At 55.7% G+C, this 17,091-nt stretch overlaps 1 protein-coding gene across 4 annotated transcripts in view; it reads right to left on the minus strand.

The window, feature by feature from the left end:
• ACOT7 (acyl-CoA thioesterase 7) overlaps positions 1-17,091 on the minus strand; it is a 92,998-nt gene that overhangs the window by 43,657 nt on the left and 32,250 nt on the right. For all 4 annotated transcript variants that reach the window (XM_019746775.3, XM_019746776.3, XM_074334181.2 and 1 more), the window contains exons 3-5: positions 12,429-12,585; positions 7,508-7,599; positions 1,524-1,638 (exon numbers count right to left, since the gene is read on the minus strand). In XM_019746775.3, coding sequence (XP_019602334.2) covers positions 1,524-1,638; positions 7,508-7,599; positions 12,429-12,585 — 364 coding nt within the window. The remainder of the gene's footprint in view (positions 1-1,523; positions 1,639-7,507; positions 7,600-12,428; positions 12,586-17,091) is intronic.

The raw sequence follows: 17,091 nt of genomic DNA on the forward strand, positions 1-17,091 counted from the left end.
TTTCCTAAAACAACTCCGGTCTCTGTGTCACTCTGCAGGCCTCCATGCCCCTGGCAGACCTGCCCTCCCAAAAGCAGGGCCTGGGCTTGGGGTTGCTAGGGCTGGATAAGCATGACTCATCACAAGAGATGGCAGGCCTGTCTGGTAGGTTACTGTTATAACCTGATCGGCTGTTTACATTTATTTTTAAAAGATACCACTTCAAAGGGATTTCATCAAAGCAGCAACATTCTTATGAATAATGGCAGGTAATTGTTTTTTCTTTTTGAAAAGCAGATGTGCAAACAGAACAGAAACCAAGCTCCATCCACCCCACTGGCCTTTGCTTTGGGCACGTTGAGGCTTGGGAAGGATAAGGGAGAGCCGAGCACGAGGAAACCCAGATCTGCAGACTCCTGAGCAAACTGCGGAGATCCTGCCTGAGAAGTCAAGTGCACAGGGCCAAACGGCAGAACTCAGACCCCAGAGAGCCCCTGCACACCTGCTGGGGAGTCACCCGTTTTCCCCATGCCAGTGTGGACCACAGCCAGGAACGTATGGCGGGGGGAGGGGGACATTAGCAGGACCAGGCAGAGCCCGGAGGGGGCAGAGCCCGGAGGGGCGGGGTACTTAGGAGCAGCAACCCCAAGAGGAGAAGGGATTAATAGGGCAGGTCCTCCGACAGCTGCCAAGGACTAAATCAGGACCCCAAACAGCACCCAAATCTAGTCGCCCTGTGTAACTGGGCAGGGAACAGGGACACTCATCACAGGCGCTGCTGTCACACAGGGGCAGAGGCACAGAGCGCGTTCTGGAGTCTTCTCCACACGGATGAAATTCGGTCATGGTGTGCAGAGGAGGGGTGACACACGGTACCAGAAGACCCACCGTCCCCAGGGCTCGCCATGTCCCCTTGGCAACAGACACCCCCAGAGGCCCTGCCCTGACTTGTGTCTGCACCAGGGAGCTCTGTGTTAATGACTCCGGGAGGAAAAGGCCTTTTGGCTTTTGGGTGGACACTTTGTTAAAGCCGGGCCACCCCGGACTTGAAGACAAAATGACGAAGGTTAGGAAGGATATTGCCCTAAAAGGCTGTGTGCCCAGCAGAGCTTTCTTGCCGGTTTGGCCAGCGAGGTCGGTCTAAGGCAACGACTGGGTGTGTGGGCCGGTGAAGGATATTCGGGAAAGCTGCTGCCATTGTGTGGGTTTTTTATGAGGTGGAAATCCCATCACAAACACGCTCCTGCGTGAACTTGGGGGAAAGACACAACCAAAGCCAAGTCTCCGTGAGCAGGTATGGCTCTGCCTGGGCAGTGCAGCCCAGCCACACACGCTGCTTTAACGCACAGCCAGATGCGTGCTCCTCGCCACTGGCTGCACCGAGGCCTCCAGGGACTTGTGCCATCCTGTCCTCCCAGGGGCCTGCCCGGCTCACGGGCCCCAAGAGGGAGGGCGTTCATGGACAGACCACCTTTGTCATCTGCTGTTGGATGTCAGTCACCGGCCCGCCAGTCCCGTAGCCCGCACCCCAGCCCGGCCTTTACCTGGGTTCAGGATGGGCTGGACGATGTCCCCGTTCCTCCACTTGGTCTCCATGCGCTCCAGCTTCTGGGCCTCGTAGCGCTTGCGGCCCTCCTCCTCCTGCTCCTGTCGGGAGTACTGCGGGGAGCAGACAGGGCTTGGCCTCGGCACAGGGCTCCGCCGCCACCCCTTCTCTCCCCTCCCTGGCGGGCAGCCCCCCCCCCCAGGCTCACGGCTCTCCTTTGTATAATGGGAACAATCCTTTTTCTGATAATATATATTTATTATGCATAATGAAAACACAGGTGAAAATCTCAGGTAATCGCCCCACCCCCACCTGAGGTAACCTAGCTCAAATGTTTCGTTTATAACCTTCCTGAAATTATTTTTTTACACATGTATATATAAAAAGTTCTACCATGCTGTTTGTGAAGTTTAAAAGTAAGAGTATTTCCTCCTTTCGCTGTATCAACATAATTTATGTGATGGATCCATTATAAAGAGGTCTTTAGCTTGCTCCCAGTTTTTCGCTATGAAAACAGTATCATAGCAACAATCTCAGCCGCTCAACCATTTCACAACTGCCCCATTCCCTCCTAGGATTCGTTCCTGGACACAGAACTACAGAATCAGGCTACACCCACTGTCCCGAGAGAAAAGGTTCCTGGAGTGCCCCCCAACACCTGCAGCCTTGCTCTGCTGCCCCCCAGGCCAGCTGAACAGGTTGCACGTTTGCAGGGAACGTGCAGCCAAAGCTATGAGAGTCCCTCTGAAGCTCTCCTAATGGATCACAGGGGTTTTGACCCAGGAAGTTAAAAATAAACGCGAATATAAAACTTAGCACAAAAACGGGGGCTCCTGAGTTCTTTGGGCACAAAAGGGGAGGCTGGACCCTCCTGCACCCACTGTCTTCCAGCCCAGTGTAGGGAACCCCCCTCCCACCCCCACAAGAGCCCCTCAGAGAGGCCCCAGGCAGGTCCACGGGCCCTGTCCCTCCCTGCTGACCACGGCCTGGTCACTCTCCTTTTGATGACATGACTTCCACCCTTTCATTCACTCAACCAGCATTGCCGTGGAAGAGCCACCGAGCTCTGGGCCCCTCGTGCTGCCCTTTGCTCCCTGTTCAAGGCTCTCTGACTTAAGCAAATTTATTTTCAGATAGCATTTTCAGACTTTCTTTCAAAAGACACTTTTAAACATCTCGCTTATCCTGCTCGTGGCTCTGCTCCAAATTTCCATGGTTTAATTACGATTAGCTCAGGCTTCAGAGCCTGTCTTGGAAGGAGGCTGCAAAAGGAGCTGAGTGGTTTGTTCAAAAGAAACAGACTGTGGAGAGTAAGTTGCAGTGGACAATTTAACCTCTTCCTCCATAAATACACTGTTTCCTAATGTTCCACCACATAGAGTAATGACTGTGAAAGTAGAGTTTGTGCTGTGTCTATCTAGCAAAATTCATGGCTGAACTTAAGTGTCCTCAAGAAACGCCGTTTAAAGAGTTTTTTAAAAAAGAGCTGACTCCCTGGTCTAATAAATCCTCATGTGTGCACACATTCATCAGACCCCTGCAGTCTCACAGGGACTGACTGATGGAGGCCCCCGCCCTGACACGAGCCACAAGGACCGAGAAACGCAGTCTCCTCTCACAAATGCTTCCCTGCCGGCTTCAAATCTGGGGACATAATCACTACAACATTCTAGTGATGGACTGGCACCCAACTCTCACCCCAAGTGCTCATCAAACCTCATTGATTTGAAGCAGAAGACAGCTCAGCCCAAATGTCCAAGACGACAGTCTGTGCAAGCCTCTTAACTCAAGCAAGCTGAGATGATGGGAAAAAACAAACTATCCATTCTCCAATGGCCACTCCAGCCTCTCCAAGGCTGCAGCTGCCCCTCCAGCCACTGCAGTGGTTTCATTTTCGCCTCAAGGGCCACTGAGATCCCTGTTCCCTGGGCAAGAAGGTAGAACAAAGTGGCAAAATGACACGGCACAGGGTGGGCAGCTGGGCTTCTCCCAGGGAGAGGCACACAGGCAGGAAATCCATGCATGTCCATACGCGTGTGTGTGTGTGTGTGTGTCTGAGAGAGAGCTGAGAGAGGGAGGGAGGGGCTTGAGAGAGGAAGGAGGAGGGAGAAGGGGGAGAGAGAAGGGAGGAGAGAAAGGGAGAGAAAGGGGGAGGGGTATGGATGAGTGTGAGGTGTGTGGGAGATATCTATACACACGTGTGATATCTACACATGTGAGAGAAGTGTCTGGTCATACCTATATGCACATGGGAGACGTGATATGCATGTGTTTAACATGTACACACACGTGAGGTAAGCATGAGATACACACACGTAGAGAGAGAAGTATGTGTTAAGTAAGTGGCGGCTATCTGTACAGGGATGGCAGGATACAAGGCCTTGTGGTCCAGCTCCCAGCAGGGGACAGCACAGGCACACCTCACCTCGTTTCACCGCTTCACAGATGTCGCCTTTTTTATGAATTGAAGGCAAGACCCTCCACCAGCAAACTCACTCTATTGCGGTGGTCTGGACCGAGCCCGTATCATCTCCAAGGTCTGCCTGTGAACGCCCTTTTGAGCTGGAGAAAGACACTGAGCTTTCCAGGATCACACCAGGACTCCAGCTGGGCCGTGCCAAGGAAAACAGGCCCATATGTCAAAACGACTGAAGGCTTATCCGTGGGCCTACCATGCGTGGGAAGGAGAAGGCTCAGATAAATATCACCGATGGCTGCGGCTGGGAGCTGTGTGGCTTTCTCTCTGGAGCTCGCTGCTTCCTCCCCGTGGAGCGGGGCCAAGGGCCAAGTTGACGTTAATGTCTTATAAAGCCCTGCTGAGCAAAGGCAGTGGGAAAGCTACTGGTGGCTCCTGCTGGATGGAGAGCTGGGGAGAGGGGCGGTGGGGAGAGCTGCCCTGTCCCTATGGAGAGGGGACGGGAACTAGTGGAGCCTGACACCACCCCCGCCTCCACTGGCCAAAACCCAACAGGGCTCAATGGGCCCTCAGGAGCCAGAAGGAAGCAAAAGCTAATGTTCTGTCCAGGAATCGTCCTTGAGAGCCATGCCCTTTAAATGGACCAAAAAGCACTGAAGCCAGAGATACGGCCCGCTAGAAATCTCTGAAGTTTGTAGCATCTGAAAATTCAATCCGTAAACTAATTGTGTTTGAGCATTTGCGTGTTGTGTGGCTAATTTAACACCAAGGGCTTCACAGCAAAGATGAAAGTGAGGGTAGGCACGCTGGTAGTTTCTAAAGAGAACAGTCACGGTGCCACAGTCACTCCTGGTTCTGGGGTCTTAAAACCCCCCAGTTAGTGCTACTTGAAAACAAGGCCATTTCCATGTGTAGAGCAGCAGAGAAAGAGGGCAGGTCCAGGCAGAAGGGGGAGGGGGGCAGAGGGAGTGGGGGGGCAGGGGGTTGGGGGGGCTGGACTGAAGCCGTGTTCTCAACTTGAGTGTCCGTCACCACTCCTGTCCACCAAGAACCTGTGCAGTGCCCTTATTTGGAACTAGGGTCTGTTGTGGACCCTATAGGAACTAGCAGCTGTGATTAGCTGATGTCATTCTGGGACCCTAAACCCAGTGATTTTGTCTATATAAGGAGAGTCAGACACAAGAGACACACACACGGAGATGGCCATGTGACAATGGAGGTAGAGGCTGAAGTGATGTGACCGCAAGTCAAGGAATGCCTGGGACCACCAGGAGACACCAGAATGGAAGAGGTGAGGAAGGGTCCTCGCCCAGAGGCTTCCGAGGAGCGATACCTTCAGTTTGGACTTCTGGCCTCCAGACTGGGAGACAATAAACATCTGTTGTTTTGAGCCCCCAGCCTGTGGGTTTTGTCAGAGCAGCCCGGGGGAAACGCACAGGTGGGATGCGTAGGAACCGTCCAGCTCACACCTGGCCCTGAGCACCCACCCGCCCCCCTCACGTGGAGTGGTGGGGTCCCCTGATGCTGACTGGTTGATCTCATGGTACCAAAAGATGGACCCACCTGCCCGACCCATGCCAAGGCCCTTCCGGTTCAATAAGGAGAGGCCTCCTGTCACCAAGACTTTTTTTAAGTCTGGACTACGTGGCAGCTAGCCACCCACACGGGCCCTGACTGCCCTCTGGGGGCCCAGGCTGGGGGCCCGGTCACTGAGCCAGGCACAGGGAGTGCCCCCCACAGGCTTCCATCTGCAGTGGTGCAGAAGTGAGTCCCCTATGGCCCTGGGTGGCCGCAGGTGGAAGGCAAAGAAGCCTCCCACAGGTGGGAAGGGACTGTACCTGGGAACCCCATGTCGGGGAAGGGGGAGGATCTGAGGAAGACAGGGACCTTCGGTGCCAGGAGCCCCCAGTTTCTCTGTGAGTTCTATAAGCAAAATGAGCAGGCACCAGTTCCTAACTGTCTGGTTCCCAGTTCTATTCTTTTCTAAAATGTGTTCAGTATACATCTCCATGGTAGAGAAACAAATGCACCTCACAGGGGCAGATGCTGCTGGAGCCCCAATCTGTTTCCCTCCAAGAACTTTCTCCTCACAGGCATGAGAGCAGACAGCAGAGGGCCTCCACAGAGGGGCCATTCACCTGTGTCCTGGGGACATCTGGGGACTTGGCAGTCACAGGAGAAGGCGGTGAGGGAGTAACCCCTCCATCAGCCAAACGTTCACCTCGCAGAGCCTGCCAGCCCAGGAGCCCCCAGGAATGAACACAATGAACTCTCCTCATGCGAACACGCGTCTGTCCACAGCAAAAACCAAAATGGGAGAAACCACGGAAAAAGGCTGAAACCGAGATGTCCGTTTCCTCAGGAGCCAAGAACGGCTGAGAAGGGCAGTGGCCAGCTTGGGCCAGGCGACCTGGCATCCTGGCTCTCAGCATGCAGAGACTAGTAACAGAAACCTCACTTACACTGGAGTTGGGAAGGCTCCCACGCCGACCACGCATTGTCAATCACCCCAAACCGGAAGAGAAACACTTTCCATCTCCAACAGGAAGATGCCTTCTAGTCTCACTGCTCCAGCAGGAAGAAGGATGTTCTCCTTGCCTGGCAACCACTCGACCAATGAGCAGCCACTACACTTCGCATTCCCAGCGTCCCCCAATGGACTCTTGTTTACAACATCCCCTGTGCACGCCCCCTTTCCTCTATAAAACAGCAGTCATCGCCTTTGTTCTCTAGACTTGTGGGTTGTTCACCAATTAGACCCAAATTGCAATTCTTTGTTGTTCCGGAATAACCATGTTGCTGGAAAAATATCTGGTTGGCTGGCTGTCTAAGGTCAACAGACCTCACAAAGATGGTCCTGTCACCCGCCTTTCCTCTGGCATGTGAATATGATAAAGGGTCCTCCAGGAGGGGTGCCCATGGGGTCTGGGCCAACCTATACTCGCATCCCCAGCTTGAATTAAACCTGCACTGAGGGGCGGCCCGGTGGCTCAGGTGCTTGGAGCACTGTGCTCCTAACGCCCAAAGCCGCCGGTTCGATTCCCACATGGGCCAGTGAGCTGCGCCCTCTACACCTAAGACTGTGAACAACGGCCCTCCCTGGAGCTGGGCTGCTGTGAACAGCCGGAGGTCAGTGTGAGGGGCTGTGTGCTGCCGTGGGCTGCTGTGTGCTACTGTGAGCAGCCGGTGGCCGCGCTGGCTGGCAGCCGTGAATAGCCGGCAACCATCGTGAGCGGCTGGCAGCTGACAAGAGCTGCTGTGAGCTTCTGTGAGCAGCAGACCAACGACAGACTGCCTCAGCCAGGGGAGCACAAGGCTCATAACACCAGCATGGGCCAGGGAGCTGTGTCCTACAACTAGACTAAGAAACAATGGCTTGAAAACTGGGGGCAGGAGCAAAAACAAAAAAACAGCCTGCATTGAGACCCCAGACAGTGACGCCCCACCCCAGCCCCTGCTGTTAGTCTCCTGGGACGCCTCCTTAGCAGAACGAGCCGCCCACCATCACAAGAGCTACCAGGCCTCTGCCATCTGCCCCCAATGAGAAATGGAAGGGGCCTCCTTACCACAACCGGAGGCACCTCCAGGACCTTGTCCACGTCCTTCAGCGACAGAGGCACATACCACAGGGTGGCCTTATTGGTCAGCTTTTTGGTACCTTCAGAGAAGAAAACCACATGAGTGATGGACTAGGGAGGGAGGGCGGGGGGGGGGGGGCGCCAGGAATCCGGCAGGTGGGCTGAACCGCTACCACCTATGACTCCTGATACCCAAGGCCTTCTTTAGCCCTGAGGTGCAAGTGTGGGCCCCCCAGAAAGGGGACCCTCCTCCCCAAATGCTTCCCCTGTCCAGAGGCTGCTATGAGGACTTCAGATCACCCAGTTTTTAAGCCTGGGGATTCCCAGGTCCATTGGCTTTCTAGCACTTTCTAACACAGAGGGCTCACACCTGGGGGCACCCACACCAGGCACGCCCGTCTTCACAGGTGTTTTGACAGAAGGGAAGTTTGGTCATTAATACACCCTTCTGGAGAAGCCTCTGAGGAGTTGTCAGGTAGAGAACGGCTATGGGGAGAGGCAGATGGGCCTCAGGTGAACCCCTCGCTCAGCCACCTCCCAAAGAGGGGGACAAAGCTGGGCCATGCCAGGCTGAGCTCAGGTCTCTACCAACAGATCCAGCCGACACTGTTCTGGAGAACTCCTTGCTGAGAAACTCGAGGTCACAATACTAAGGGATCCACCCACCTGTCTAAATGCTGCTGCTGGGAAGAGTTCCTCCCTGACAGGTCACGACTCACAGATGGGAGGCTCAGTGGGACGTGAGGGCAGAGCCCACACAAGCAACCCGAGAAGGGGCGGTGGCCGGGCCACAGGCCAGAGCACAGCTCTGCAGCCAGCCCATCAAGGCCCATTTCTGCAGCCACAGGGACTTCCTTAGCGCTCCCTCCTGTACTGTGGAAGGCGCCAGACCATACGTTTGGATTTGCTGCCGGCCTACTCAAAGTTCCAACCCAGAAGCCTCCAGATGGAGTGCCGAGAGACAGGCTGTGGGCTGGTGATTCCACTCTGGGCAGAGTGACAGAAGACACTACCTTCCTTGAGGCACTGAGCCCAGCCGTGGGGCAGAATGGGGCTACCCCACCAGCCAAGAACCATGGGCCAAAAGAAACCACTTGGTCCACACCGCTCACTTGTACAGGAGGAGCTGAAGCCCAGAGAGGTCAAGCGGTCTGCCCAGGTTCACACAGCAAGTCAGTGCCATTCTGAGTATAGACCCAGGCCTCCGGATCCCAGTAATTTCAGGAAGTATCTGCCTGTAAAAAGCTGCCTCTTCAACATGGACGAGTCCCGAAGTGGAGGAGCACAGTGAAATGGGGAGACAGAGAGGACGTGGGGAAGGTGGGAGAAGCGCAGCAACCTCCTCCAGGACCTCACTTCCTACCAGTTCCTTCTGACCTCCCTTCTCAAGGTGAACCCAGTGCTTCGGTTTCCTCCCCTAAACACAGCCCCAAAGACCAAGCCAAGTCCCGGGGGGTCAATTAGAAAGATGGCACCATCAAGACAACAGGCTCCCGCGCCTGGGAACCACAGGCAAATATACAGGAAAATATTTTCACTGAACTTTGACTGAAAGTGAATCTGACAACCTGCTTTTGGGAATAAAGATTTCCTGTTTGACTCAGCGACAGCCAGCCTGACAAGCTGGTTTCCATGGAAACCCCAAGTGGCCCTCCTCCAGACCTAAATGAACGCCAGGCAGCAAATGAGGTAAAACATACTAATTGCGCTTTCTCCATCATTTAATAAAACCATCAAAAGACAACTGCAGCATTAAAAACATCTATTTTAAAATCTTAAGAGCTCCCAGCTATTTTCTGGAGCAACTCGCAGCAATCACGTCCTAGATAGCTTAATATTTTGACAGCTTCCAGAGATGAATGAGCCATCTAGAAGACAAAGGTTTGCTGGTTTGTCTGCCTGGGCGTGTGCTCACTCAACTGTCTCCCGACAGGGGATACACCCCCATGGAAGGGGACACATGGAAGGGGGGACCCCTGCCTCCTGGGGTTCAGAAACACGGAGACGGCACGTGAACAGCTCCATGGCTCAGCCTTGTCAGGCTGTTTGCCCGCCGACCTCAGTCTCCCTGCCCCTAACCAGCATACACTGATCCAAACATGGCAAGACAGAGAGATGCACAGGTGTACTGATGAGCCAGGGAGACGCAAAAATGAGAGGAAGAAAAGGGGTGTCAGCCCTTCAGCAGGAGTTCTGGGACAAGATGACCAAGTCATGGAGAAAAGCCACGGCCCTCGGGACCCTAAGCTCGCTGTCCACATCTCAAGACATGGGGGAAGCCGGGGGGGCCTGGCCCCATCTCGAAACGCTGAGCAGTGCCAGCCCGTCCCTGGGCTTGTCTGAGCGCATTTTTTCATCGGCACAATGGGATAACAGTGCCTGCCCCACTGTCCGAAGGGTGGTCACCTGCAGCAGTGCTCCTCACAGCCGCTTCTCCGCTTTGCGGGGCAGTTCCGGTTCTGTGCACCCATCTACAGGGAAGGAGCAAGGCCGAGAGCCGTGGTGGCCGGGGACGCTCAGGGGAGATGGACAGCAACCTCACCGGCAGGCCGGGGCCCCGGGCTGTGGTGTTACCCTCTCCGCCCCTGCGCCAGCATGGGCTCTGGGCAAGAGCCCCCTGCCTCTGTCCCCTCCTGCCACCAGGTCGGCTCCTTTACAAAATCAGTGTCATTCTTGACAACACTCTGTCAGCTTCCCATCACCCTCAGTGCAGAAGCCCAATCTTCCTGAGAACCTGCCATTCCCCTCATTCATCCCTTCGTTCACTCATCAATTCTTGGTTCTCCGTGTTATGAGCCCAGCCGCCAGGAAGAGGAAGACTTGATCGTTTCCCTCAGAAGTACGTGACCCAGTGTGGGGTTGCTCAGCCTCAGCACTATGGACCCCTGGGGCCAGACCACTGCTCGTGGTGGGGCACCCTGTGCACTGTCAGGTGTGGAGCAGCATTCCTGGCCTCTGCCCACTGCAGGCCAGCGGCACTATCCCTATGGTGACCACCAAAAGCATCCCCTTGAGAACCACCATGCTGGGGTCGAGACAGGACCCCAGGTATCCCTATCATGCAGCTGCGGAGAAACGCCTGGCACATGTCTGAGGAGGTGACGTGGGCACCGAGCCTGGAGACAATGGGATCCCGCAGAGGGTCCCAGTGAGGTACACCGTACACCCAAGATGCCACAACCTGAAGACGCAGGTGCATCCTCGAAAGAGCAGAGTGGGAGGCAATGCAGAGCCCTGGTCCTCCAGGCTTCCGGTGCTCAGTAGGGGGCCTCTCTCACTACGCCACCTGTCAGGTATTCTCCTCAGAGGCAGCTCCCAGCGGGCAACCCACCAGCAGACCTGCACGTTCCCTGAAGGTAGGGTTCAGTCTGGCTCCCAGGGCTGCCCGCCCCCTCCTCCGAGAGGCAGTCATGTCCAAACCCGCCCCCACCCCCTCGCCCTCCACCCAGCGGGGAGGGAGGTACATCCTCGTTCTCCCATTTCCCTGGGGCCTGACAGGGACTCAGGACAGAGGCCGGGAGGTGATCCGCCGGAGTGCCCAGGAAGGCCTTCCTGGCTCCTCGCCTATCCTCCCCACCCCCACTGTTTATGGGGCTTCGTCTCGGGCTTTGGCTTCTCACATGCTAGAAAGGGGGCCTTGATGCCAGGAACCTGGAACGCTGGCCCCCTCCCCATTGTGAAGTCACTGACTCCCTGACAGTCCAAAACCATGATGACGAAACAACGCGGCTGAAACTGCTATCAATAGGTGAGCATAACGGTCTAGAGAAGCAGGGAACACAGCCATTTTCCTGCTCTGTCAGGAGCGGAAGCTCAGACCCAGCACAGCCCAAGGGAGGAGGGCTGGGCCAGCCAGGGGTGCGCAAACCGCGATGCCGGGGAGGACGACAGGGACCCCAAGGTCGAGGCATGGCAACAGTGCCCAGGCATGCGTGTCTGTGCCACAGCCTGAACCCCACGTCTGATGGCAGAGTTGCCTGCTGCGTGCAGGGCTCAGACCAGACACACTGTATGGGCACGCTAACTGCTACCCCCCACCCAGGCCCTTGCTCAGCTAAACTGTTCACTGTGCTGTAGCCGCACCTGCTGAGATCACCAGAAAGCTCCAGATGAGTAACTGTGCTCCTCGCCCCTGGGGGAGAAGCCTGGAGCCCCCTACAGAGCAGAGCATAGCACTCTGTGTCAGCCACAGCTGAAGAGGGCTGTCGGGAGGAGGGTACAGACCCATCAGCACCTTCCTTCAGAACCAGTGTGGACTCTCCCGTGCACGGGCTGGGGGGCCTACGACAGGGAGGTGGGCAGCACAGGGACGAAGGGGCCGGCCTTCCTCAGCAGCAGCGGGTTATAAAAAGCAGCCAGTGCCAGTGGGAACTGGAGCCACACTCCCCTGCAGAGCCCAGTGGGAGGATGAAAAGGGGTTTCCATGGTTACCACGCCAAGGAAGAGAATATTTGGATCAAACTGGAGTCAAAGGTTCCCCCACTGAGCTTCCACTGAAGCCTGGATTGTGGGCAGGGGCTGGGGCACGCCTCCTGGGGGGCAGTGTAACTCCACCCTGCAGGGCCGTGCAAGGAGGGCAGGGCGAGGCAGCAGAGGGGCCAGGGGCCAGGGGCCAGGCGCTGTGGCTTCCCAGCCACTCCCAGCCCTCTGCCCGGGACAAGCCGGAGGGAAGGCAGGATGAGGCAGTGGTTATACACTCCGGGCCAGAAGGCCAGCGCCTGCATCCTGCTCTGGGGGCACGGTCTCGGGCTTGCTGCTTAACGAGTCTGTGCTCCACTTCCGTCTGCAGAACGAGGACAACAGGAGTACAGGGAGGTCATTTGTGGAGCAGAGTCAGCCCTCAGTGCACGTGAGGTGGCTCCTGCCCTGTCTCCCCACCAAGCTGGCTCGGGGAGCATGCGCCCGTTACCTGTGAGGATGTTTTCAGACATCACGTGGACCTGGACTTCCACGGAGTGCTTGGAGGTATAGGTGATCTCTGCGCTGACATGGGCCACCTCGCCGATGCACATGGGTGACAGGAAGTCGGTGCGCTCCACCCGGGCCAGGGCCGCCACGCAGCGCTCCTGCAAAGACCAGACACGGTCAGCCCGGCCCGCGAGCCTCCACCCTGGGCATGCACCCCCAAAACTGCCTCCATGTTTTTCCACTGTGAAAGTAAACGTAATTTATTGACACCACACAGTCCTAAACGCAAAACCTCAGGAAATGCAGAAATGCGCCACGGGAACCCCGCCCCCAAGCTGTCGCTTAAATGATTCTGAGGGGTGGGATTACTGGCGGCTTTTCCTTTTATCTAATTTTTCTACAAAAGGCGAACATTACTTGCATAATGAAAAGTGAAAAGAGACACACGTACTCATTACGGAAAATAAGAAATACACTGAAGCAGACAGAGCAGAGAAAATCACTCCTCCCGTCCAAAGATAACCACCATTTCTATTTTGGGAGCTTCCTTTCTGGGCTTTTTTCTCCAAGAATAGGGGTTCTACTTGTTCATTTGTTCTTTTCCCTTGATCCCTTTTTCGCAGCTTAGTCTTATATAGTTGTGCAAAAGCGAAACTGACACTTTCACAACCTGCTTTTTTTCACTCAACAGGAGGAAAATAACCTGCCGTGTTTTGACAAGCTCTTAGCAATCACTGTTCTTTTATTTAAATGTTATTTATCCTTTAACCAGGCAACCCACCCTCATGACTCAAAATTCAAGAGCAACAAAAGGGCCCCAGGTCTGCATCTCGTCACTTGTCCGGGTCACCCAGGACGCCCTCGGTAACCGATGGGCACAGCCAGGGAGCACGCGACTTCCTCGCTCCTTTCGTGACATTTTTTATGACTGCCTTTCCCAATACTCCATCGCAAACCCACTTCAGTGGCCAAACAGAATGGCGTGTTCTTCCGTGGTTAGAGATTTGGGTCAAGCCCAGCTAGTTCTCATTGCAAACAGTTCTGTGACAGGCATCCTTCTACTGAGATTGTCTTCAGTACCGGGGATTGTTCCCCAGGTAGAAAAGACAAATACTTTGACGTATGTCCCCAGGGCACTTCTCAGCAGGACAGCAGTGCTTGACATGACCTTGGCGCTTCCTGGCACCAGCCTCATTCTTCATCTGCCAACCAAATGACACCAAAGACACCTTGTGTTCGAGCCGAGACTGTGGAGCCTCATTGCCAAACGGAGCACTTAGCCCTTTGATGACTTTCTGCCGAAAGCAACTGTCTTTTTCAGGATATTGGACTTCAGGGTCGGAGGTGCTCCCTGGCTGCCCCTGGACCGGGCGGGGTGTGGGGAGCAGGAGACAGGGCTCTCGGCTGAGCCTGTCAGGCCCACTGACAGCTTAGGTGTTCACTTTCCCCGTGAATCCTCCTCACAGCACCCCTTCCGCAGGGGTTGGAGATATCAGGCTTGTCGGCAACTGTCAGTTCGAGCCCTGCCATCAGCCACCCGCTGCCACCATGGCACCAATGCACAGCTCTCCCACCTGCACCTGGTACCTGGCAAACATACAGATTCCCTGGCCAAGCCCAAGCCCACAGAACCTGCCTCTGTGAGGAACATCAGAGGACCTCCACCTTTACCCCTCCCGGGTGATTCTCAGACACACAGGGTCGGGGGCTCTGTGACAGTTTCTGTTCCTATAAACGTCCCACCGTCAGGTCTCAGCGAGGCAGGTGATTAGGGTGACTGGGAAAGGTTCTCGGGCCGAGCTGTGCATTCGCGCTCCTATGGGCTTGTCCCCCACCCCCCAACACATACACAAGTCACCCACTGATGCTAAAACAACACCAACACGGGGAATATCAAGCTTCACTTTTAAGTAAATTTATGTGGCTACAGCACCACCCACTGGCAGAAAGCTGGAAAGGCAGCTCAGTGGAGCAGGACAGGAATGAGACCAGCCTCTGGGCAGCTTCTGGGGATTATCCAAGCACCGCTTGTAGGACCACAACGGAACTAAACCTGGTGTCTTTATTGGACAGTGTTAATCATGGTATGGACATGCCCACACACAGATACCATATATAGGTACATTAACATTTTTAACGGTAACAGCTTGTTTGTCTCTCCTATGCATATCTGAGCCTTGGATGGACCTGAGCCTTTTATGGCTCCAAAGGGATCCTTCATTTGCAGTATTCACATAGTCAAGCACTGCACTCTTTGTAAAACACAGACAATAAATGGTAACAACAGCTGCTGCCAGGATTCAAGCGTGGAGGGAAATGAAGATCAGGTGAGTGAACGAAGGGGTCCAGAAACAGCTCTTATTACCACTATTCTTTGGGTGCACCAGCCCCACCCCCCAGGCCACCCTTGGCTGATGCCAGCTTAGGAGGACGTGGTGACCTTTGGAAAGCCGTCTAACTTCCCTAAGCGGAAACGCACTCAGCATGGTTGCTATCTCATTGAAAGCACATTAAACAGAAGCTCTCTACAGGGTGCCTGTTCCAGACACATGCTTCGGGCAATCACAGAGACTGGAGGAAGTGAGGGGGAGCCGTGCAGGTGTCTGGGAAGAGCAGCCCAGGCAGAGGGAAGAGCCAGTGCAAAGGCCCTGGGGCAGGAGAACTAATGTGGCCCCAGACAGTGCTGAGGAGGAAGAGACAAGGACTGAGAGCTGGAGATGGACACGGGTGGGCGAGGTAGGGACCGGACTGGTGTGGATTTAGGCTTTTACTCCACGTGGGATGAGACGCACTCCCATAGTGATGAGCTCTGGCTTCAGGGTTAAAGGGTCTCTCCAACTGCTGTCGGAGAACAGATGAGGGGAGCCGGGAGGCCGGTTAGGAGGCTGTTAGTAACTGGCGTGAACTGGGTGGCAGTGCGGCTGGTGCGTAAGGCTGGGCTCTGGAAACACCCAGCAGGCGGAGCCAACGGGACTGGCCACCAGTGTCCGGGGTGTGAGAGAGAAGAACAGGGTCCAGGGAGGCTCCCAACTTTGAGCCTGAGCAGCAGGCGGCTGCAGAAGTCATTCACCCAGGGAGCAGGACGAGAGGAGAAGCCGCCAGGGGGCGGGCTGGGCTCTTTTTGGGCTCATCAAAGTCAAGGGATGGACTAAGCATCCAGGTGGTGTTAACTGGAGACAGAACCTCGGGGTTACATCATGGTGTTAAAGCCAGACTAGAAGAGACCACTAAGGAAGTGTGGAGGGGGGCGCCCCCTGCCCTGCCCAGAGCCCCAGCAAAGCCCCTCAGGCCAGCATCCAGCCACCTGGCGCTGCCTAGAGCTCACAGACCCCTCCTGAGCCTGGAACTTACATATTACTATCCCGCCAGCCCGGAGGCATCACCAAGCCAACATGTCAAAATTGTCCCTCTTGCACCCCCAGGCTCACTCCAGAGAAGAAGTGAGGAGAAGCTGGGGCTCAAAGCATGGGTTAGAGGGCTGGAACCCCAGCCCAGACCAACAACCTGCCTCCCCATGTGGCTTCAGGCGAACATTCAACCTCTCTGTACCTCAGTTTCCTCATCTGTGCAATGGGGACAGCAAAAATAACCTCTGCCTCTTAGGGGTGGCGTGAGGATTACATAAGCAGTAGCACTTACAGCTTCGTCTTCCACTGGTCTCCCAAACCTCTCCTCCTCCCTCAGTCCCCAGTCCTGGGGCTTTGCCCTCCCAATGTCCAGCCTCTCTTGCCAGGCCTGCTTTGGACCCTCACTGTCTCTCTCTGGGACAGTCTACCAGGCACTTGGCCCCCACACCCCAGCCCCACCCCAGCTCCAGCCCCCTCTCCAACCCCAGCCCGTTGCCCCAGCCCCTGCCCCAGGGGCTCAGGCCAATCCTCCCCATGGCCACCAGAGGGTGCACTCTGAACGTGGCAGGGTTGGCCAGGAACTCCAGGATAAATCCAAATTCCTAGCAAAGCAGGGGGACTCCTCTGTATCACCAGTCCCACACGCCTTCTCTTAGCACAGCAGGTGGCTAGCCGAGGCCTCAGGTCCGGAGGCCATGGGCTTCCTGCTGGACCCAAGTTGGCAGCTGTGGTGCGTGGGAGACTGACCCCCTTCCCCTAGCACTCAAGGGCAGCTTCTCTTTTGCTGGCCAGCCTTCAAAGAAAATGTCAGGGCCCGTGGGGCTGGGGAAATGTCAGGAGGTAAAGGGCCATACCCTGCAGCTGCCCCGAAGCCCTAAAACCAGAAAGCCCTGCTGCCCTCGTCCCCAGTGGCGAGCAGAGACATCATCCTGGGCACCCGTGCAGGCTGGCTGGGCCTCACAGGCGACAGTGCTAGCGCTTGCCCATGGCCACCCAGGGGTAGGGAAGGCAGGGGAGGGGTGGGGCCCAGGGCAGGCTGATGCCCATGATAAACTGCCACCCACGTAGGCATGGCTCTGTGAGGGCCAGACTCCAGGAAGATTCTAGAAACCAAGATTATTCCAGAAAGGAGGTGGAGGTACTAAAAGGCAGCTATAGGCTGGCTCTCAGCTTAGTCTCTGGTAGTTCCCACCCCTCCTCAGGGAGCCCAACACCAAATACCATCCCAAGGGGTCCCGTGCAGGGATAACTGGGTCACAGCTCCTGGAAGCCTCTAAAACCGCGGGGTTGGGGAGGGGAAGCCTCCTCCAGCCAATC

Source organism: Rhinolophus sinicus, chromosome 14 (assembly GCF_057876585.1).
Source record: "Rhinolophus sinicus isolate RSI-liver-muscle chromosome 14, RSI-T2T, whole genome shotgun sequence".
In the NCBI taxonomy this organism is placed as follows: Eukaryota; Metazoa; Chordata; class Mammalia; order Chiroptera; family Rhinolophidae; genus Rhinolophus; species Rhinolophus sinicus.